The 22,994-nt window shown below is 42.8% G+C and overlaps 1 protein-coding gene across 5 annotated transcripts in view; it reads left to right on the plus strand.

Annotated features, from left to right (window-relative positions):
* KCTD1 (potassium channel tetramerization domain containing 1) overlaps positions 1–21,471 on the plus strand; it is a 97,199-nt gene extending 75,728 nt beyond the window's left edge. For all 5 annotated transcript variants that reach the window (XM_032181692.1, XM_032181691.1, XM_032181694.1 and 2 more), the window contains exons 3-5: positions 14,835–14,979; positions 17,305–17,610; positions 21,151–21,471. In XM_032181692.1, coding sequence (XP_032037583.1) covers positions 14,835–14,979; positions 17,305–17,610; positions 21,151–21,309 — 610 coding nt within the window. In that variant the 3' untranslated portion in view covers positions 21,310–21,471. The remainder of the gene's footprint in view (positions 1–14,834; positions 14,980–17,304; positions 17,611–21,150) is intronic.
* Positions 21,472–22,994: the final 1,523 nt, after the last annotated feature.

Raw genomic sequence — 22,994 nt, forward strand, 5'->3', positions numbered from 1 at the left:
CCAGTGTTTCCTTGCTGCAAATAATAAGGATATTGTTCTTTGTTAAATTATATGAAATAAAAGAGAGAAGAAATGAGGATCAATTCCAATAATCAGTAGTATCAATAATCCAGGAGGACTAGTGAAAAAATGTATTTTTGGAGGGCAGCTGCAACGGGAAGAACGCAGACAGTATTCCAGAATACAACTGACTCGTCAAGCTTACGTCCTTCGGGGTGTCCTCCATTTCCTTTAGAGAAAGGTTTGCTTAAATAAACTGGGCAGTAAGCAGTGGGTGTGTGCTTTTGCACAACAACATCCACCCAGGTGCATTGTTGGCCATGGTGATCCTAAAGGCAGAGTGCTGTCAACATTCCTAATTGGTTATTACCCAATAACGCACACCCTCGAGTGTCTTGGGACTACAAAATACTTTCTACCTAGCCTTCCTACATGAATAATGAAGTACTTCAAATATTCATCCAATTATATCCAGCCTCTCTCTTGACTAAGGGTTGCCAAATGCAATTGGACATACTTCTGACATAGGATTGCAGGCTGCATCTATGTTGGAAGGGCTTAGTCATAATTCTTGACTTCTGGGGAGAGATTAGATAACACCACGATGGTAATTTCTCCAGCCTCAAAACCTACTGCTTATTCACTTTGGCTATTAAATTCTGTTCTACTAGCTGTATAATTGCAGAATTTTAAAAATGTATTTTTTTAATTTTCCACTTGGAGCTTGTCGCGTGAAACAGCGTGTGTTGTGTTTGGAAAAAATAAGGTGATTTGCGTGTTCTCCAAGTGCTGCTGGTACAGCTGCCTATGAATGAAGTCACCAGCAAGCGTTTGAAAAGCAGACAATTACTTTTCAAACATATATACTGTATTTGTTTTCTGCTCTTTGGTTTTCAAGTCATTTTGCTGCCAGTCATGATTGACTCCCAGTATTCCGGTGTCTTATTTTTGAATGGATGTTTCTTAAGTCTTGCTAACATGCTGTTACAGGCAGAAGTAAGCTAGGGGAAAGATGCCTCCCTGCTTGTATTTTCCTTGTGGAAGACCTAACTCAAGGGAAAGGACGAGGAGAGAAAAACTTCTGCTTTTCAGTAGCTAATGTGTATTTGGAGGCTCCGCTTTTTGTCAGGCATTCTCATTTTTCCAGCTTCTATTATTGTTGTCTCATAAAGCTGGGCCCTGGGCCATGCCTTTCATGCCGGCCTTTCCCTGCTTAGTAGCTAACCCAGATAAACTCATCAGCAGAGCTACAATTGCACTTTCCCCTTTCCACTTTGGATTAATGGCGCAGCTCCCTCTGACTGAACGGATGCTGCTCTCCAGGCTGCAGAGGTCTGGTTCCAGGTGAGCCTCTAATTCCTCACTTCAGATACAGAAATAACAGCCCTAATCAGGCGCGTTTCATGCTTCTCTCTTTGGTAGGCTCAACAAAAGGAGAGGTGAAAAGGATGTTGCTGGAAGTCGCTGCTTGTCTGGTGTCATTATAAGGTGTAAAGCATTGGTCTGAAAATAGAAACAGCTGCTACGGCTGTAACTTTCAACTGCATTTAGCTTCTATGTGGGTCACTTTATTTCCTGTTAAAATGCGAAGTAGCTAAATAAGGGGTGTGAGTCCTCCTTCCTTCTCTTACTAACGGAGTCCTGAAAACAGGACAGGCCAGAGGAATCAATGGAGAACATACACCTGGCTTTTGTACCATGCAAAAATCATAAAGCTGGTGGTGCAGTTCTCATCCATAGGAGAATAATTAGTCACATTGTTTTCAAACTGCAGCACTGAGAGAGCCTGGGTAGGGCTGCTCCAGGAGCACATCTCCCTGCAGCCCCATCCCGTCCTGCGAAGGACCTTCGGCTCGTGTGCCTCGGTGTCTTTCTTTGCAAACTGCTTCCTCTGGGGAAGGTGAGCAGTTATGAAAGCTTCATCAGCTGGAAGCTGAGGAGGCTGCAGACAGAACAAAATAAACGGGGTGGGGTCTGGAAAAACAGGGCTGGTGAAACCCAGTGCCAGTAAAGGTCAGGTCTGTTGCAGTACATTGCTGACTAAACTTACGTACGAAAGGAGGGCACATCCATCATAGCACGGAGAGTTTATTTTCCTCATCGCTGTGCTAATGTTATTCTGCCGTAGTAACAAAACATTTGTGGGACAGTGTGTGAGCGGGGCTGGTCCCTACGGTCAGAAAGGGCTCTGCGCTGTTCCCAACAGCCTTCCGTGCTCCATGGGTCCATGAGAAATCCCCTCTTTGTCTTCTCTACGTGTCCTGTGATGATAAGCCAGCAATGTGCTCCCAAAATGGGATTGGGAGTTTAATTTTACCTGTATTTTTTTTTTTTTGTATTAATTTTGCCTTTGACTTTAAGGAGCAAGCATGTCTTGACTGATGTCAATCAGCAGACCTGCAAACAGATCCTCATCGCACTTGCTGCTTTCCTGTCGGCTGTATCACTGCAATATCACTGCTAACATCGCAGTGCCCAACCATCTCAGAGCCTTCTCCCTCCTGGTAAAGCCCATCACGAAGCTGGTGCTCAGCAGCAGCTTCTGCCTGGCAACTTGGGCACCTTGCAGCATACACCAAGAGGGGAAGAAAGCTGCGCAATAGTGAGCAGCCAAACAGGACAATCCATAATTTTTCCTCACAGAGGTCTGCATGGCTAATGCAAATAAAGACAGACTTTCATGGATGCAGTTAGTGAGAAAGTATAGGTTGGTGGTCTTGCTTCATGGTTGGAATTGCTTGTTTTAAAAGACGTTATCTTTTCCAGACTTGTGTTGTGCTAATTGGCTTCTACCTGCCTCTGAACTCCAAGAAAAGTAGGCTTTCGGGAAGGTAGTGGTAAATGATCAGAACCGTCCCACAGCCTCAAACCATATATTGCAGCCTTGACAAATTCTGGAGAGGTGGGGGGTGCAGAGCTTTGATGAAACAGCACAGCTTTTGATTATCCCAAACTATTTTAAGGCAAACCAGAATGTGGTTCTGTAGATCTCCTGTAAAGATAGCAGAAAACAATTACATCTATGCCTGGTGGTGATGCAAGAAAAAAAATCTAACAAAACACCTGGATTTCTGCTAAATTAAAATTTTATTACATTCAGGAATAGAGAAAAAATGTATTGGTATTAAGTAGCTACACAAGTGGAGGGGATAATGCAAGGTTGTTGAAACATGTTTTATTTTCAGCAAGCACAGAGAGGAAGAGAACACTGAAACACTTCTCTGTCCCTGGAAATGCCTGTGTTGGGATTTGTGTTATTCTCCAAAATTGCAGTTTTGAAATTCAGGATTTTTCTTACAGAATTTGTAGGTCTTTTTCTTGTTGTTGGTAAGGGAATTGTCGCCTTGTGGTGTACACTTACTCGTGTTAGGCGTTGATCAGGTTTTTCAGTATCCATCGTTAGTGCAAGCTGCAACTTAAGCTATTGCTAGAAGAAATGTGCAGCAGCAGTACCTGTGTCTGGGGATGAGGACAGATACAGCATGGAAAGACCCTTAAGCAATGTATGTTCCCCCCCCCCCACTTTAATCCAGGCATAGTTAAATTTCATTCTGTCTTTTTAGAGAAAGGCTTCAAATTAAGCATAGGAAATAATAAAAATATATAGATTCAAGCAGTAGACTACTCCATGAGCAACGTCTAACTGCTGGCTTAAAAGCAGTGCTCAGCTTTCCAGGGAGGCAACTTGCTTATTAGCAGCCTGGTGTTGCCACAAGGAAATCCTGGCTGTTGGGCTGCCCTGGTTTCTACCAGTAAGATCTGGCCATCCCGTGGGTGGGAGATCCTGGCTGAGCATGGGCAGCAAGTGCTCATTCACGGCTCTTGCTGGGACTCCGTGGCTGCTCTGTGAGCCTTTGGCAGCTTCCCTGCATCGTCCATAGCCCTTTAGGGGTCCCCAGGATGCCCTCGAGCATCCCAAATGGCACCAGGCACCTTCAGTTTGACAGTTTAGTTGCATCCTGGCTTTCCTGCTTTGAAAGAATCATGGTGTGACATTCATGTTGGACATGGTATTTTTGAGGGCTTCATTTGCCAGAATAATGCTGTCTGTTTTCAGCTACATTGATTAATTAATCCTCATCACCCTATTTACAGGGCTGTATTGCTTCTGTATGGTATCTCAGTTCTTATCCTTTCTATCCTTCTTTCTTCTTTACCTCCTCCACAGAAATACATTCTTACTGTGGGGTTTGGTATGGCTGCAGGGACTATTACACCATGACAGCATCTAATTTAATAAACAATAAAGCCACTGTTTAGTATATGTAAAGTTTGTCAATGGAAGTAATGTTATCTGTGTGCTTTTTATCACCCCCACCACCAGCAGAATATGCAGGCGTGGCTTTGGCATTTCTAACCTATGCATTAAGCATTGTTTGTTGCTCAGAGCCACAGTCTAAGATGTTTTAGGTGGACTTTCCTGTCCTCTTAACTGATTAGCACACAGGTTTTGTATTAACTGATTTGGTTAATGGTGTGATTTTCCTAGTTACTGAAATGCCTAAATCATTTCAACCTCTAGCGTGGAAGCAGTTAAACATGTAAATGTATGAGAATAAATTAGACAGGTATAAACACGTCTCTCTATGTAGGCACATGGGTGTCCACACTAGGAATCGAGGCAATGTAATTGTAATGCATATAAGCTAGAGTTAGTCAGAACAATAGCAGTGCGTGGCCCTGCGTTTCTCATAGTAAATTCTGTGGTCGTAACGCCCACATCTTCCTTGCCTCTATTGTGCGTGCTCTAATGCTATCTGGGTTGCCTTTCTCAAGGAATTTGTAATCTGAGCTGTGAACCTGGAAGCGCATCCTCGGTCCAGGTGGAGGAATGTGGGAGCAGGTGATCTATGCACTAAAGCAGAGCACAAGTGCTCGAGACACATGTAGTAAACCTGTTATCGTGTAGCTGGCCTTGCAGCTTTTCTCTGTGCAATTAAAGTCAGCTTTAATAGGAAAAGAACGTTATTAGAGCTGCCTGAACGTTATTAGGGCAACCTTAGTCTGTCATCTTCATGGTATATGCGCAGTAATACCATCTCCAATACGTGATTGCCTGCTGCTCTGCACAGAGAAATGTGGTGCTCAATTAATAAACATCTCGTCAGCATCTCCTGTTCCTCCTCACTGTTCAGCACGTGTCCTTGGGCTGTATTTTCTGCACGTTATTCAAGTCCCGTTCTGAGGAGTCATTCTTGCATGCTTTCTTGCAGCTTTCCGTAGCCTGGCACCTTCTTGCCTCACTCACGGCAGATTGTGTTTGAAGGCAGAGATGTGACGTGAAAAGGGCTGAGGTGGCGAGATGTGGAAGCTGTGGCTGGGTTTGTGCTCTGGCCACCAGGCCGCTGCTCTCTGAGGTGTCGCGGCACCTCAGGCCATGAGCTCTTAGTGCTTCTGTGAGCTGGCCCCCGTGTTGTGGGGTGGGAGCTCACAAAATAAGGCAGACACACTTGGTAGCATCACACAGGAGATCTGGATGGAGTTTGTTTCTCCAGCGTGGTCCCCCTCTGCATGACCTCCGCCCCTTCCTGCCTCCCCTCGCCTCACCCCTCCGGCCTCTCCCAGCTCCTCCAGCAGCTGAAGCAAGGGTCCCATGGGCAAGGGTCTGCTACACTCTGAAGACCTGGCTGATCCCACATCCCGTGCTGCCCGAGTGGAGGGTGCTGTGGGAAGGCTGTAGGTCACGAAAGATCACAAAAAAGTCACATTTCAGGCACAGGGAGGTTTGCAAACAGAAGCTGCAGAAGGACCTCCAGTGTCTGACATCTTAACTTGCGATGCTTGTTTTGACTAGGACAATGTTCTTTACATGTATATTTTTCCCCGTTTGTCTATTCTTAGAAGGCTTTAAAAGAACTTTGCACCTTCCCTGGCAAATTTGCCTTGTGACAGTATGTGGGAATGCTTTATTCCATGCTGGGTTCTGTGTTTTCCAGGGACACAGGCTCGTTGTAGTTAACAGCTAGAGGTTTCAGAAGCGCTTTGAAATTTATTCATTGGTGAGAAGCTGTTAATTAGGCTGCAATGTAGAAGTGGCCTCTCGAGAATTAGTCCTCGTAGGACCCCCTGTGTGGCACACAGAGGTTGGTTTCACACTCTGATGCCTTTATGGCAAGTGCCTTCTTGTCCCGTCTGCAGAAATGGGTTATCTGTCCTTCTAGAGGAGGCAGCAGCTAGCAAAACAACACAGGTAGGGTTTCTGGCTGAGTAGCCAGAGTTGTGAAGATCTTGGAAAGCTTGATCTTTTACAATTTCATGGCAGTATTTCCTAATTTCCAGTGATTTGAATGTGGAATTTTAATGCAGAGCATTCTTCAGGGTACAGAGGAAATACTGAGAGCTAGCAGTGGTTTGAATGAAATTCATGAAAGCTGAGGGGCAAGTTTGATATACGAAAGAATACATCAAAGAATTTCCCCCGTTCTGGGAAGGTAGTTTGGGGTGGTTTTTTTCCCCAGTGCCAAGATTTTTGAAAGAGAGATGTCTCTAGTAGCTTTTCTTATTTTTTTTTTAGCGTTGTCTCTTTGTGTAATCTAGGTTTACAGGGTTTATTGACAGAGCTATGAAGAAGGCTATTGCTAACATGTCTTTTTTTAAAAAATGACAGGCTTGAAGGAAGGTGGGTTAGAGCAGATACATTTTCTGCTTTCTACCTAAAAGCGGTCCCAAGCCACGAGTTCTACTTCAATACGTTGCTGACTGTGAAGGAGCTCAGTCTTCTGCATATATAGAGCATCATGGCCTTTGGGATGTTGCACATTCACCAGTTTAGTTGCTTTCTGGCTTTTGGTATTGAACGATAAACACTCCAGTTCTGCTCCTATCCTCCATTATCTGTACTCACAGCAAACCTGACCATCTTAAACATGATTAAAATATAATTCAAAAGTTATTAGCTAATTATGACGCAAAGTACTTAATTTGCCATTGCACCCTAATAACTTAAAGGTACTCCTGATAACTTGGTAATAACCGTATCATAAGCAAAAGGACACGGTTGCTACTAACTTAATAGGCAGCTTCCCTCAAGATAAAACATAAATAACGTACCTCAATGAAATCGGATTCGAGCTTAGTAAAATTATCTTGGCAAGCAAAGAGAATATTTGTTAATTTTTCTGTGAAATGTTATCATTGCCAAGAAAACTTGGTTACAAAAAAATAGAGATGGAGAAAGTATTTGCGTAAATAATTGATTTAACATTTCATTGGCTTAAATGATTTTAGGAAAAGTGGTTTTGATAAGCGCTGGAAAACTAAAAAGTTTTCTGGGACTTATTTGCAAGATATCAAACACTGCAGGAGATGTGGAGCTTAAAGGCTTGCAGCCTGCTCTGCAGCAGATCCAGTGCATGAGTGAGCCTGAATAAAGGAGCAAGGAGAAGGTGGCACAACAAAGCATCAAACATCAATGGTCAAGTGCCCAGTCCTTGACTTGGCGTGTAGGTCTGGTTGATCAGGGAGCTGGCCAGCTGGAGAGATGTCTCAGGGTCCTGCAGGATGGAGGAGAGGGGCTGTGTTGTAGATAGTGGTTTAGCTGAAGGGACAGCCTGTTTGGGGTTTGCAAGGCTTGGTTTTGTTGGGAGACGGGTCTGTATGGTAGCAAAAAGGGCTGTTCCTCTTATCTGTCTGCATCTCTTTTGTTATACCAGAAGCTGAGAGGTACAGAGCAGAGACAGAGGGTATATGGTAAACAGAAACTCCCCATCCCGTCATCTGCAGTCTGGAGTTAGGACTGTGCTGGCCTCACCTAGGCTGCAGTCATGCAGTGGGGGGAAAGGGTTTCTGTCTGCCCACATATATACTCTTCTAGCCATGAGTCACCAGCTCTCAACATCCCATCCCAATTATTTATTGCCTTCCTTTCTAAATCATCAGTATTTCTACAAGTGCCATTTGGATCTGGGTGGCTGATGGTCCTGAATGTGGGCATTTGAACATCACAGGAGAATTATTATTTAATAATTATTTACCTCTGCTCTGAATTTCCTTGGTTGCCAGATCACCTGTTTAGTGGGGAAAATACAGGTTTTAATTTTTCTTGGAAAAACTTCCTTTTCAGGCAAACAGATCAGGCTGTTGCTTTTGTCTTCTGGGGCCTTTGCCATCCATTGTTTAGTTCACCCCAAAGTTTCCTGTGACCCACATGTTCTCGTTTGCGTGGCTGTCGTTCAGTTATACATCCCCAGCATCTCCACACTCATCTGCAGCATATAAAGCTGCAGTTGTCTCTCGTGGCCGTCTCATTCCTGCAACATGATTGCACGGAGTTGTGCAATTTGTTCTCTCCCAGTTAATGTGTCAGTTTGTCCATGTGGGTCGGATCCGGTGACTATTGGTTCATTTTTAATAGGCCTGATTTGCTTTCATTTCTGCTCCTGGTGCTGCTGCTGATCAAGCAGGTTATAGCAAATCCCACGTTTTGTTTTGTTTTGTTTTTTTTTTTTTTGTCTCTGATGCCTTCCCTCATGATACCACCTCACTCATCATTTTGAATTCTTCCCAACTGTTCCTCATATACTTTACTCTGCATTTAAGGCTACTCACCACCTCCCATCTATCTCAATTCCTTCTAAGTGTTTTATTAGCCCCTTGAGCTTGTCCTTACCCTCTCTTTTGCCTCCATGCTCAAATAACAATCATAAGATGTTTGAAATGGTCTCCATGTAAATGATTCAGTCCTTTAATCTTTGGCAAATATTTCCACAAAGGTTTCTGACATCACTTCCACTCAATATCTGGGATTTATCTGTTCTTTAAAATGCCATGTAACATTCTCTCTTAAATCTCATAAGACCCGAGGTTTTAATGTCTTCTCCTTCTTGCTTTGTCTGCTTTGGCTCCTATATAAATACCTTTTCTCTAGAAGGTTTAATAAGATTTTAGGTGTTAATACACTTTTCCCCCGTTACCTTCACTTTACAATCATTGTATTCATGCCTCTTCTAATAACTTAGGAACTGTCTGTGCCAAGGAATTCCTGAGACTCATGGACACGAAACCTTAAATTAAATGTAAGGAGGAAGAGATAAGAACAAATTATAATAGCACTGAGAGCAGGAGATTACAACAGGGTATTTGGTTAAAATGTGGTTTTCATAATGTATGTCTTACTGAAAATTGCAAATTTATTCTCTTATATCATGTTTATGAGGCAACTTTTGTTATGCAGAGTTATGAAGGTTGCTAGGTATTCAGTCGCTGTGGATCCAAACGACATGAGATGTTGGGAAAAAAAAAAAAAAGATGAGCAGGTTGTTACTGCTAAAGTGGTCCTCTGAAAAATGAATAAAAGCCTCGTCATTCTCCACTTGGGTAGCATAGCATTTCTCCCTGGTGTGGCTACCCCTTCAAATGTACTAGCTTCTAGGGAGAGTGCAAAATTATATAATTTAGACATATGAGGAAGTAAAATTAAATAGCCATGAGATGAGCATACCATTAAACAGATCTAATTTATAATGGGCTCTTATGCAAATTGCCTTTGAGCACTCAGCAAAAGAAAATGAAAAGAAATTAATAAGGACAATGTGGACTAAAAAGTCGCAGAGAAAAAAAAAAAAAAAGTAAAAGCTTCTTCCAACTCACTCTCTGCACACCCTGGAGTGTTAAATAAGCATTCATTCGCATTAGCCACTTAAATGTAATGACGAGATAGGAAAACCTGCATTCACTCATCCCTGCTGTCTTTGCTTCCATGGCTCCAACCATGTAAGCTTTCAACTAAATATATATATATATATATATTTATAATTATTTGCCATGCAATTCATTATTTGAGGAAGGAGAGGTGGGTTTGCCACTTGGGTGTCAGAGCACAGTCAAGTCCCAGGCAGGTTGCTGCACGGGACTGCAGGTACCCCATCACCAATGCTGCACCTCTTCCTCTGCCAGGTTACTGAAAGGACTTTGCACCGTGAGTTTTCCTCCCTTTTTGCTGTTTTGTGAAAGGCACAGAGAACAAGAAAAGCTGGCAACTTGGAACAGTTGAAAAGGATTTATTGGAAAAAAAAATCAGGTCTGAGTTTGTAGTGTCTATAATAATAACATGAGTGATAATATGCTGAATATATTCAGCAATAAGAGTTCTGTATTTTCTTGGGGAAAAAAAAAAACACATTCATTTCTACCTCTTGAAATGATTAAACATAAGGCAATATTCTGCATGCTTGCAGATAACAAAGCTTGCTGCCTTTCCATGTTCCTTGTATCCTTATGAGAATACAAAATACAAAAGAGGAGAATTGTTGCTCTGTCCAGTGAAGTCACTCAATCTGCAGAACTGTGACATTTTAATAGTGGTGAGAAAGCTGTGCAGTACTTGGCTTGTTCAATTAATATTGTCCATCTTGTTCTTAATTACTGCTTCTTTCCCAAATACTCAACTGAGGCAGAATATACTAAAGGAGAGACTTTCTCTTCATGTCTATAATAATATATGTAAATATTTATATGCTCAGAGAGCAAGGATATAAACACTTATGCTGTGCAGCTTTGCTGCAGACTGAGTGTATTTTTATACTTGACAAACAGGACTTGTTTCTGAAGAACTTGAGAAACCCTGTAAGCAATGTCATCTTCCCCTGCTTTTTGTTGTAGAAATGCTGTTCTGCAAGTGCTGGTCTGTGGGGACAAGAGTCCCTGTAGTATTTTATGGAAGTAAAACATTGATCTTCTCCACGTCCTGTTGTTTTCTCCCCACTAAAACCAGGTTTGTGTCCTTAACGTAAACCCAAGTTCTCTGGTGGAAGCTGAGTTTTACAATGGTTATATTTTCAACCCTTAAAGCATTCGATTTCTGACAATGGATTATGATACTTAAAGCCAAAGACGTTAATTATTACCCATTGGAGGTCGCACTTTCAACCCATGGGACATTAATTTTCCATATATACAGAAAATTCCAGCCTGTTAGTTTTAATTAAACATTTCAGAAGTAAATTTCCTTATAAATAGACTACAGTTTTTTTTAGCCTTTACCCTTGATATTTGGCTAATTCTTCATATAAATATCAACTTATTTTGCAAGCATCCTTCAAAGCATTTTGCTGTTTAGCAATCCATTCAGCTGTTTTGTGCTTGTCATTTAAAAATATAGATATATAAATCTTTTGTCAGTCATCAGCTGAAGCTGTCGAGAAGGAGATGGGGAAAAGCATCTTCTAGGTTTTCTTGGGAAGCGAAATTTTAATGAACATGGTTTCACAGTCTTTTCTCATGCCAGCAGTCTGGTGTCACTTAAGCATTTATAATTTCAGCATGAGACCAAGCAGAAGGAGAAGCAGAGCTGTGGGTGACAGGGAGGATGGGTGCTCAGATATTACCGTCTAGCAAGTGTGCAGCTCAAGGCAAGGCAGAGTTTTCTGCTGTGCTTCTTCTGGTCTCCAGTCTTTTCTCATGGCTGCAAATGCAACTTAGACCCTGCCACCGAGCTATCACAGCCTATGAAGCTGGAATCTGTAGTTTTTGGTCCGAAAAAGGCTTTAATTTTATTTACAGATGTCTCCTGAAGCTGTTGTACCATTTGAAAATACCATTGTGTACCGCAAAGTGGTCCTGGGGAGGGGAGGAGTTGGTGCTTAGCAGTTCCTCAGCTCTTAGCAGCTTCCTCGTGGTTTGCTGCTGCTGGAAAGCAGCAGCACACGAAGGTGGCACTTTGCGAGCTCCTCCAAGCCGGACAGACTGGCTTTCGGGTCCCTGCTGTTTGTGTGCTGGTGTCAGCTTTGTGATTTTGTCAGAAGGCTCCAGCCTCCGATACTATCTTGTTCTTCTTCTAAACAATTAATAAAATGAAGACAGAAAGCCTAGAGGTTTAAAATATGTAATTATAACAGTAATTTAGATCTAGGGAAATGCTACAGAAACCAATTACAATTATACATTTCAGTAATGACTGACTTGGCCAAATATATATGGTTTGTGTGTGAATTCTGTGACAGATTCCAAGACAACGTGCTTGAGTATGGGAGAAAATCAAATCTAAATGCCTCATTTTAGCATATTAGACATAAATGTTGCTCATCCACCTAGTGAACAGAAGTCTGTATTATATGGCCTGTCACAGCTTAAATTTTGAGCAGCGGGGCAGGCAGTAACAAGTAACCTTGGAAGAAAGCTTGAATTGTTCTAAGGGATAGCTTTGAGAAAAAATGTTTTGTGCTGGATCATTCTGGAAAATATGTTTAATTCCTTATATGTTAGAGATTTCACATGGTTTGAATTGATTCTGGCATTTCGTACAGAATTTTAAATGGCCAGCCAAGGTTAATGGGTTTTTAGTTCTTTCCCAGTCTTCACCTCTCCTGGCTAGTGAGAGGAGACCCATCTGGGTTGGCTGTGCTGTTTTAAAGGAAGGATATGTGACTGTGGGTGTGAAGCATCCTCTGTTCACATCCTGCACTGGGTCAGGGTGATCCCAAACATCAGTACAGACTGTGTGATGAATGGCTTGAGAGCAGGCTTGCGGTGAAGGACTTGGGGTACTGGTGAATGAAAAAATGAATATGAGCTGGCAATGTATACTTGCAACCCAGAAAGCCTGGGCCACATCAAAAGATGAATGTCCTGCAGGCCAAGGGAAGTGATTCCCAGGAGATTTCATTGACATATGAGGGAGGACTTCTTTATGGTTCGGGTGACAGAGCCCTGTCGCAGGCTGCCCAGAGAGGCTGTGGAGCCTCCTTCTCTGGAGATACTCAAAACCTGCCTGGATGCCATCGTGTGTAACATGCTCCAGGTGACCCTGCTTGAGCAGGGGGGTTGGACTAGATGATCTCTGGAGGTCCCTTCCAACTCGGCCATTCTGTGATTCTCCCCTTTTGGTCTGCTCTCACAAGACCCTGCCTAAAGTCTTGAGTTTAGCTCTGGGGCCCCCAGCACAAGAAGGACATGGACCTGTTGGAGTGAGTCCCGAGGAGGGCCACAAGGATGATCAGAGGGCTGGAGAACATCTCCTATGAGGGAGTTGGGGTTGTTCAGCCTGGAGAAGAGAAGGCTCTGGGGAGACCTTACAGCAGCCTTACAATGCTTAAAGGGGGCCTGCAGGAAAGATGGTGAGAGACTTATTGCAAGGGGTAATGGTTTTAAACTAAAAGAGGGAAGATTTAGATTAAACATTAGGAAGAAATTCTTCACTCTGAGGGTGGTGAGGCATGGGCACAGGTTTCCCAGAGAAGCTGTGGATGCCCCATCCCTGGAGGTGCTCAAGGCCAGGCTGGATGGGGCTTTGGGCAACCTGGTCTGGTGGGAGTTGTCCCTGCCCATGGCAGGGGGTTGGAACAAGGTGATCTTTAAGGTTCCTTCCAACCCCAACCATTTGATGATAACGTGAAGCTCAGTTTCTCAGCAATTCCCCACAACCTCACTGCAAGCCCTGCCATCCTTCCAACTTTGGGAGCTGTTTCCATCTTTTTGCCTCTTGAACCCTTGCTGGAGATCTCCTTTCCTTGCTCAAGTGCAGGTGTATCTCATCCTGGGATGCCCTGTGCAGCCAGGAGGGTTGGTCGTGTCTGAGCTGTGCTGGTTTGGGGTTTGGTTTTCTGTGAGAGATCAAAGCAGCCTTAGGATGGTGGTGAGGAATGGTGTTTCCTTGCTTCTTTTAAAAGGAAAACAGTGTGTCATGGCTATATGTTGGGCTTGTGGGATTCATTTTGTAAAAAGACAGACTTGTACCTTGCCTACACCAAAAGCAGAGTGTGATCAGGGAACAAGAGTCCATCCCCTAGCCGCATGCTGGTGTACGGTGGTGGTATTGCACGTTCCTTAGTGAACTGCATAGGTTTCTCTGTGCTAATTCCCAAAACAGATTGATTATATTAGGACAAAAACTACATACGAATGAGCTTTTTCATTAAAACAATGAAGGTGTAAAATCTGCGGAATATAGCAGAATCTAACAGCTTGTGACAAGGCTCAAAAGCCGTGCCCAAGAATGTCAGTAGGGTTTCATGCAAAGCGCCCACGTGACGTATCACAAGTTAGCTATTTTGAGACTGTTTTGTTTACAGTTCTTTGGAGGGGTGGAACTGGAAAGAGTCAAAAAGTGCTTCCACATGCACGTATAGGCACATAAACATGCACACAACATCAGACGTGCCAGTCACCCCTGGTGATTTCATTGGGAAATTGTGAGTAACTCCGGAGTGTTTTGCAAACACCTCAGTGCAAAAACACGGCGTGTATTTCGTGTTACTGTGGCAGGGGGGTTGTTCCCAGTTTTTAGTCCTTCGTACAGCTCCGACTAAATCAGGTTTTGCAAGGAACACCTTTAGAAAATGTGCGTTCAGCCAGCAGCTGATGTTGCAAGTGTTTTTAGCAAGCGGATGTTCTCTGGGCAACTGCGTAGTGGTGGGTGGTCTCTGTAAATGCTGAGGCATTTCTCCTGATTAATTTAAAGCATGCTAATTGATACCTGCCACAAATGGCTGGGTTTTGCTATGAAATCATTACCTCACGTTGAAATATTATAACTTTTGTTTCCCCGGCTACTGCTCCCTCAATTGCGGCAGTCCAAGCATTGGTTCCAGTAAATAGCATCCAGAAATGATTTGAGTTTAACAATAATTTCATAATAAAATAATTAAATAAAAAGTTTTTCCAAGTCTAATTTTCAAGCTAATTCACCACGTACTTCCTCCAGGAAGCGAAACGGAGCTGATCGAGGAGGTTGGTGCTGCAGGGTGGGATGGCGACTGCTCAAGGGGCCATTGAGAAAGGTGCCCCAAATACTCTAGCACTGTCATCTCATGAGACAGGGCTTGGGTAGCAAGTTCTCCCAGTCACTGCTGAACTGTGTGTGGTCTGACACTGACGTTCACCTCTTGTTTCCTCTCCAGAATCGGCAGGCTCTTTGATGGCACGGAGCCCATCGTCCTCGACAGCCTCAAGCAGCATTATTTCATCGACAGAGATGGGCAAATGTTCAGATATATCTTGAATTTTTTAAGAACATCAAAACTCCTCATTCCTGATGATTTCAAGGTGAGATTTCAAGGGACATGGATGTTTTGCATGTACCTTGGTGAAGTAAGAGTCTGACATATAGTCAAAACAGAGCCCCAGACAGGGGGTACTTCTGGAATACGGTGTTTGATTTCAGGTACTTGGCAAAAGTAAGCATGGGGTTGCTACAGTGGCATCTGTCAGGCTTTCCTAAAGTGGCATCAATATTACATTTTCCCCTCCTAGCTCTAGTGTGGTAGAGTAATCTTGCCACATTTGACCCAGGGAAATTAAACATTGCAGGATGATGGTGGAATCAAAGGATGTTACCATCTGCAACCAACCGATCATGAGCTTTGCTGGTTACTTGTCCTGTCATCCTCTTTTATCATTCCCTTCTGACTGCAGCAACTCCAGCTTCCACTCACATGCTGAAATTTAGAGAACCATGTGGGAATCATGGTATTGACAAAATAAACAGCACACGTGGTAATATTTGAGCATTAAGTCATAGAAGAGTATTTTCTTCCCCAGACTCCTGGATGCATAATGGCAATTTAGTTTTACATTTTTAGAGAAGTCAGGGATGAATAGTTCTATGTTTATCATTTAACCTTTATTAAAAAGTCTGCTTTTCTCTTTTTGATAACAAATTTGTAATAGTTCCCCATGTCAGACTTCAGCCTACAGAGGCAGACCTTCAGACTCTTGTGTGCTTGCAGGTATGTGGGTGTACCTGTGGTGTCAGTGAAGTGAGTGCTGGAGACCACAGTTGCAATCAGAAGAGATCTTTATCATTACTTTATGAATGCATATCAGTGTGGCTGGCTGCACCATTAGTTCACCGTAGGAAATGAAGCAATTTAGACTGAACAGAAGAGGTGATGTGGAAGGGTTAGAGCAGTTCACACTGGAGTGCAGTCTTTTATCCCTCATACCTGAGACATTTTCAGGTGTTTGAGGCATAATAGGTGTGAGGTTTGGTTCAGGAGCAATCTTTGAATTGTCTGTTGTAGATACCTACATATTTCTCCCTGGGGGATGTGGTAGACCTACCCGAATAATGTGGGAGTTCAGAAACGGCTGATAGCATCGTGTCCCTCTTTTGAAGCCTTGGAATGTCTTTGTGCTGTTCTGAGCGCCTGTCCTAAAAGTAATCAGAAGTACAGAGAAAGGAAAAGCCACTTTCCATGCAATATTAAGAAATTACATATGCAGGATGCTTTAACCACATAAATATACCATAGCTCAGCTGAAATTAGAGACGTTAACTCCTGGCAAGTTCACCCAACCACCATGATGTTCAAAGGGGTGTCCCTTCCAGTTGTGCTGTAAGTCATCTAACAGATCAGTGCTTAAAGTGAACTTCAGCCCTGTGTTTCTTTAGAAATATATAGATGATTTTTTTAATTAGACATTAAATATAAACAATATTCTAAATATGCTTCAGGTGTCCTATACCCATCAAGTATTCCATCTGTAGCCCAAATCAGGGCTGTGTTGATTGTTAACAATCATTTCTTGTGGTCATTTGATTCCTCTGCCCTCTATAGTTCTCATTTCTTTCTTTTTCTCTGTATATTTTCCAAATGTTCCTATGGTCTTAAACGTAGAAAAACAGGATTTCGATCTTTATTTATTTATTTATTTATTTAAAATACAGCAATAGACAAACTCGGGATCATCAATTCTAAATTACATCTGTACTGGCTACGCGTAGAAATGCATTCTCTCTGCTCTGGTGCTTGAGATGATGTAGTAAACAATACTGTTGGCAAAATTGAGAGGTATTAAAAAATACTTAATTTTTAAAATGCAGTAATATGTGCAATTCATTATGCAAATATCTGAAGCATTTTGCACTGAGAACCATTGCAGTCTCTCTCATTTACATTCTTATACCTGTTACAATGCCTGCTAGTATTGCTGTAAGAAGCGATGGATCCTAATGATGAATTTTCTGAATCCTGATTGAATTCTGTTCCATCTGTTCAATGAGGTCATTATTTTATGACATCACTGTGGGGATAAAGATGTGGGGAAAAGTGGAATGTGGCTGCCTGGATTATTCCATAGCATGAGGCACCTGATCAAGCGTAACCTCCCCCTCCCCTCACAAATTCTGCTATACTCAGTCTGCTTCAATTTGCTGATGTTGTTTTTTTTAATTTATATATGTATTTTTTTGCTTGCACTATTATTTTATTACACCTTCCTACGCAGTAGCTATGAGCTACTTATGAGCTATGAGCTCTAAAAGGTTCCAGATATAGAGTAGTGTTAGCCTGAATAACCATATACATTAAGTGGTACATTATCAATGTCTCTTTCTTAATTATGCACAGTAATATGCATGTCTTTCAGGACTACAGTTTGCTATACGAAGAAGCAAAGTACTTCCAGCTTCAGCCCATGCTAGGAGAGATGGAAAGGTGGAAACAGGACCGGGAGAGTGGCCGCTTCTCGAAGTCCTGCGAGTGCCTGGTGGTGCGAGTTGCCCCAGATCTCGGAGAGAGGATTACACTGAGTGGCGATAAGTCGTTGATAGAAGAAGTGTTTCCAGAAATCGGTGATGTGATGTGTAATTCTGTCAATGCCGGCTGGAATCATGACTCAACGCATGTCATCAGATTTCCACTGAACGGATACTGTCACCTCAACTCAGTTCAGGTAGGAGGTCACATACACATTTATTGAAGGGGAGCTTGCTGGCCAGGTACCTGTGGGTTGACGCACTTCTCTCTCACTGGAAGGTTTCAATGAACAAAATCAGCTGGAGTCTCTGAGCTAGTTATTTACTTCCGTGGGTCAGGGCTGCTTTCTCAACTTAATTCTCACACATCATCACCAAATCTCTTTGCAAAACAAACTACGCTAGTGTTAAAAAACAGCTCTAAGAGGTATGTTTGCCTCAATTTATAAAGACACTGTATATCTGGATAAACATTTTTTTGACACTTGAACATAAGGCGACTATTCAACCCTGCTTCCAGTCCCATGCCCTGCTTGTCATAAATTGTTTTTCTGGATTGATGCGAGGGCCCAGGGACATCTCAAGCTGGGGAAGGAGGGTGCCACATCTCCACAGAGCAACTGTGAGAGCATCAGGCTATGTCCCTTCACCTTGGAATGTAGCAATTGCCATGCACCGAGAAAGGTGGTGGAGGTACTCTGATTTCCTAGAGTCCTTAGGAGCTCGGAAACTGAATAGAGAGAAGAACAAAAACAGTAAAGTCCTGCTCTCTTATTCTGGATAACACAGGATAAGTGAGAGGAAAAGGGAGTTAAAGTGAGAAAGGTGACTGGACATTAGTGTTGGCCAGCCTCTGAAATGAGGGTCATGCATCTGCAAAAGGAGAGCACAGCCAGCCTCCTTCTCCTCCTGTTCCTCCTCCTTCTCCTGAAGTAGGACCCAGTATTTCTGGAGAAGGGAGCACAGGAGAAAGGAGCTTCTCAGCCCTCTCTGTTAACACCTGAATGGGGGGCATCCTGGTGGGCCTTTGACCCTTGTGTAAGACTGTCAGGCAAGCTGAAATATGAAGGATTCCTATAGGGCAGTAGGGGGGAAGTTATCACACATTTGGTAGAAAGTATAGTATATTTTTCCAGTGGTACGCAGGTCATTTGCATTTGATTATTATATCCTTAAATGTTTCTTGAACAAATGTACCATATGCTTTTTACCTTGGACAAAAACAACTGGCTCGTTCTTTCTCCTTCATTCAGTGGCAACAACAGTGACACATCTGCGTATTGCAAAAATTGACCTATCTAATTCTGTGGTCTTAAGGAAGGGCCTCCTTTTCCCCATTCAGAGGATGTGGCAATAACTAAAATCAGTAGTATTTGTTTAAAAAAAAAACAGTTGTGAAATGGGTAAAATAATCTGTGAGACAAACGCAGGTAATTTCTGGAAGAATTGCATTAAGCTTACAAGCTGTAGTGTCATCTGTTTTATCCTTTGTTAGTTGAAACAAAAATCCACACCCACCTTCATCTAAGTTCGTACATCATGCACAGGCAGCAATTTGGAGTGAGAGCACTTTTTAACATCTGGAATCATCATTAGCACTATTGATGCTGCTTGGTTTACGTACACCTCCTAAATGCTCCAGACTTAGGAGCAGATTCGTACATGGAGACTTGCCAATTGAGCTTGGCATCTTTCTGCTGCCAGGTCCTGCTCTCCAGGTAGCAAAGCTCTGCTCCCATCCCCTGATGAAGAGGGTTGAGCAATGTGGTATGTGCTGAGGGCTCTCTAGATGCTGCATATAATGCTTGTGCTTCAACACAGGAGAAAGAACAGTCCTATCTGACCTGTCAAGACATGGTTAATGCATGCTATGCTTGGACAGTTGTCTCTTAAATAATTGGCCTTTATTGTCATGCTGAAACATCAAAGTTGTTTTGTCAGAGTGACTAATTCAAATTTAGAACACCGCTGCATGCAAGATTATAATGGAAAAGGGATATTGCATGCAAAGAGGGATATTTAGCCACATGTCCGTGGAATCACACAATGGCTTGGGCTGGTCGGAAGGGACCGTAAAGATCACCTCGTCCCAAGCTCCCTGCCATGGGCAGGACACCTCCCACCAGACCAGGCTGCCCAAAGCCCCATCCAGCCTGGCCTTGAACACCTCCAGGGATGGGGCATCCACAGCTTCTCTGGGCAGCCTGTGCCACTGCCTCACCGCCCTCTGAGTGAAGGATTTCCTCCTATGTCTAATCTAAATCTCCCCTCTTTTAGTTTAAAACAGTTTCCCCTTCTCCTGTCATTATCTGACTGATCAAAAAGTTGTTCTCCATCTTTTTTATAAGCCCCCTGTAAGTACTGAAGAGCTACAATAAGGTCTCCCCCGAGCCTTTTCTTCTCGTGGCTGAACATCTCTCAGCCTTTCTTCACAGGAGAGGTGCTCCAGCCCTCTGATCAACTTCGTTGCCCTCCTCTGGACCCGATCTAACAGATCCACCTCCTTCTTGTGCTGGGGGCCCCGGACCTGGACACAGTACTTACTCCAAGGGGGACAAATGTCGTATGATAGTTGTCAAAACAATTTTATCCATCAGCAGCTTAGCTTTTTTCCTGATATTTACATTTTTGTCACACAAATAAGGATTGCCAAGCCTAGTGATGTGCAAAACTCAAGTCAGAGTGGCAAAATACACACAGGGTTCAAGAGAGATGCTGATCCCACGGTGATGATGCCAAATCTTCCATTCTGGAGGAAGTAAGCATCTGTTCCAAGAACAGTATGAGGCAAGACAAGGACTAGTGGTAGTCCTGGAAAGTGGAGTGCAGGCTCAGTGATTCGCCCAGGGCTTCACTAGTTTCCTGACCCATCACATTTTCTCTCAGCACTGAAATTCTCTTCCTCTATTTTTCAGTGGCTTGCATTGAGACGTATTTGGGCTTATATTATTAAAAGATAAAGCTCAGGTTAAATAAAACTCGCACTGAAGTTTTGATGTTTGTTCTTCACTAGGGGTTTCTGAGACTCTTTTCCCACCTCCTGCTTTTTGAGATTTGTCTGCTGTGTTAATTAGCTGGATTTTGGAAAGACATTTGCTAACCTAAAGCATGTAATGTAATGAATTAATGAATGTAAAAATGTGACGTGTCTTGTAGTTTTATGGGCATTATGAATCCCAGCTCGCTTCTGCCCCTGTCCCAGCTCTCTGCTTGCCCTTACTGTCCTAGCACGTGTCCTAGCTAGGTCCCAGGTTTTGCCACTGGTACGAGTATAGCTTTAGATCTTTGCAGTTACGGTACCTTTTAAATCTCTAGAAAATCTGATGGTAACTTTTCTGAAATTGCAACCACAGTATCTGCATTATCACAATTGAACTGAAGTGTTTGCTCAGCATGCTTCTGTGTCTGATGTGCAATCCTGTATTTGCCCTATTGTATTGTAAATTGTGTGAAGCAGAGAATGCATTTTTTGAGGCATGAATCTGTGGATAGAAGAATACTGTATTTGCTGACAGTACTAAAGAATACCTATTTTTCTCCATTTTTCTTATTGCTCTGTGCCCAAAAGTCAGCAGAAATCAGACAATACAATGGAGCTTAGGGAACCACTTAGTGGATCTGTGTAACCACATTTGTTTTCTAGCTGGATCCATTTGAACACAGCAACTATCATCCTTGGACAACGGGTAGTCTGTTTATTTACTTACACATTGGTGTTTTGTTTCTTCTTTTTGCAGGTACTTGAGAGGTTACAGCAAAGAGGTTTTGAGATTGTTGGCTCGTGTGGAGGTGGGGTGGACTCTTCCCAATTCAGTGAATACGTACTGAGACGAGAACTCAGAAGGACATCTCGTGCACCCTCCGTCATTCGAATAAAGCAAGAGCCTCTGGACTAAAATGGACATGTTTCTTTATGCAAAAAAAAAAAAAAAAAAAAAAAAAAAAATGTGGGGACGGAAAAAAAAAAAAAGAAAAAAAAATGGGGACGTTTCATGTGCAGTTTGGACTCCAAACACGTCCTGGAACTAAAATTGAATAAAAGACACATTTATATCAAATATAGAGACCACACCTGAATTCATATGGGAACACTTGGAATAGTAGTAATAATAATAACCTCAAGGTGTAAATGAAAACACACACACACACATATATATGTATGTATGTATAGGTATGTATGTACATGCATATATGTATGTATATGTCAAAGAGTAGGAAATGCAACAACAAAGAAGTAGATGAGGTTGGTGCTGTGATGGCCATTAAGTGTCCTAGGCCTGACTCGGGCCCACTTAACGGTGTACAAGCCATTACCATTGGGGAATACATAGACTGCTCATACAAAATGCATTTTCCATTGCCAAACACCATCCAATTTTTAATGTGTACACACCTTGATTCAACTTTATTTGCATATGGAGGTTTATGTCTGTCTTTTTTAGAGGTGGATGGGCAGGCGTTCAGGAGACAACCATCCATTGCGTTGGAAAGCTAGTCGACTGAAATTTTAAATGTAGTTTGTACAGAAGTCGCACACGTTTTGTCTGCCCTCACAGATGTGAAAGGTTAACTTTTCTTTTGAATGAGTTTTTCGTTGTTTTTTTTTGTTGTTGTTTCGTTTTGTGTTTTTTCAAAGGGGGCCAGAATAATTAATATTTGGTAGAGATGCTCTGGTTTGAATCTGCTGCTTTCCTACAATTTTTCAAATTTTATAATGTATTAAATACAATAAACTCTGTTTAAAGTAACGAGGGTCTGATTTCAGCCAACAAGAGCAGAGAAGTGGGATTTAGCTCACTGCAGTCCGGCGCGGTGGAGTGAGCTAAAGGCAGCAGGTGCTGTTGTGGGGTTGCTTTGTGGGGTCAGTCCAGTGCGCTGGTCTTCCTTCAGCACTGTCCCTTGTAAGCTTTGTCCCAGTTTGAAGAGCAGCTGCTGGCCAAGCTCAGAAAATACCAGTCCAGCCCAGGGAAGCCTGTCAAAAAGGGGTGCCTAGTTTTGTAAGCATCCACGTTGCGTCATTCCCTCTTAACTAGGACCTGGCAGCTCCAATTCTCAAAGACCTTGCCCTGCTGAGTGTTAGCCAGGCTGTTTGTTTTAATGCCCTTCATTTCCCTTGTTTAGAGCTAGCGTTCTTCTGCCTAGAGAGAGTGAGGCCGCCAGCCCCTTGTGTCAGGCCGTCCCTGTGACAGCAGGCAGTAAGTTCTGCGTGGTTGTCCTGCCAGCTGCTCCTTTGCAGAGCCTTGCTGGGGCCAACCCGGCTTGGCGAGGCTTTGCAAACATGCCACGTAACGAGGCTGCTGCACGGCCTCTTCGCAGGGTGATGCTTTCGCCACGTAAGATGCACCAGCAACCACCTTCTTTCCTCCAAAGTATCTTTTTATGCAATATTCCAAAATATGACTGTGTACTCATCCTGGTATGGAAGTTTCTATCAAGGCAATGGTGCCGGCGTTCCATTCATTTTGGTGACACTTTGCTATTTATTTAAGAAAAGAAAAAAAGAAATTGTTAAAGTAAATACATGTAACAAGGTTTTTAATATAGTCTGATAACTCAAAGCTACAATTTTGCTGGTTTTTAT

This window comes from Aythya fuligula, chromosome 2, assembly GCF_009819795.1.
Source record: "Aythya fuligula isolate bAytFul2 chromosome 2, bAytFul2.pri, whole genome shotgun sequence".
Taxonomy (NCBI): domain Eukaryota; kingdom Metazoa; phylum Chordata; class Aves; order Anseriformes; family Anatidae; genus Aythya; species Aythya fuligula.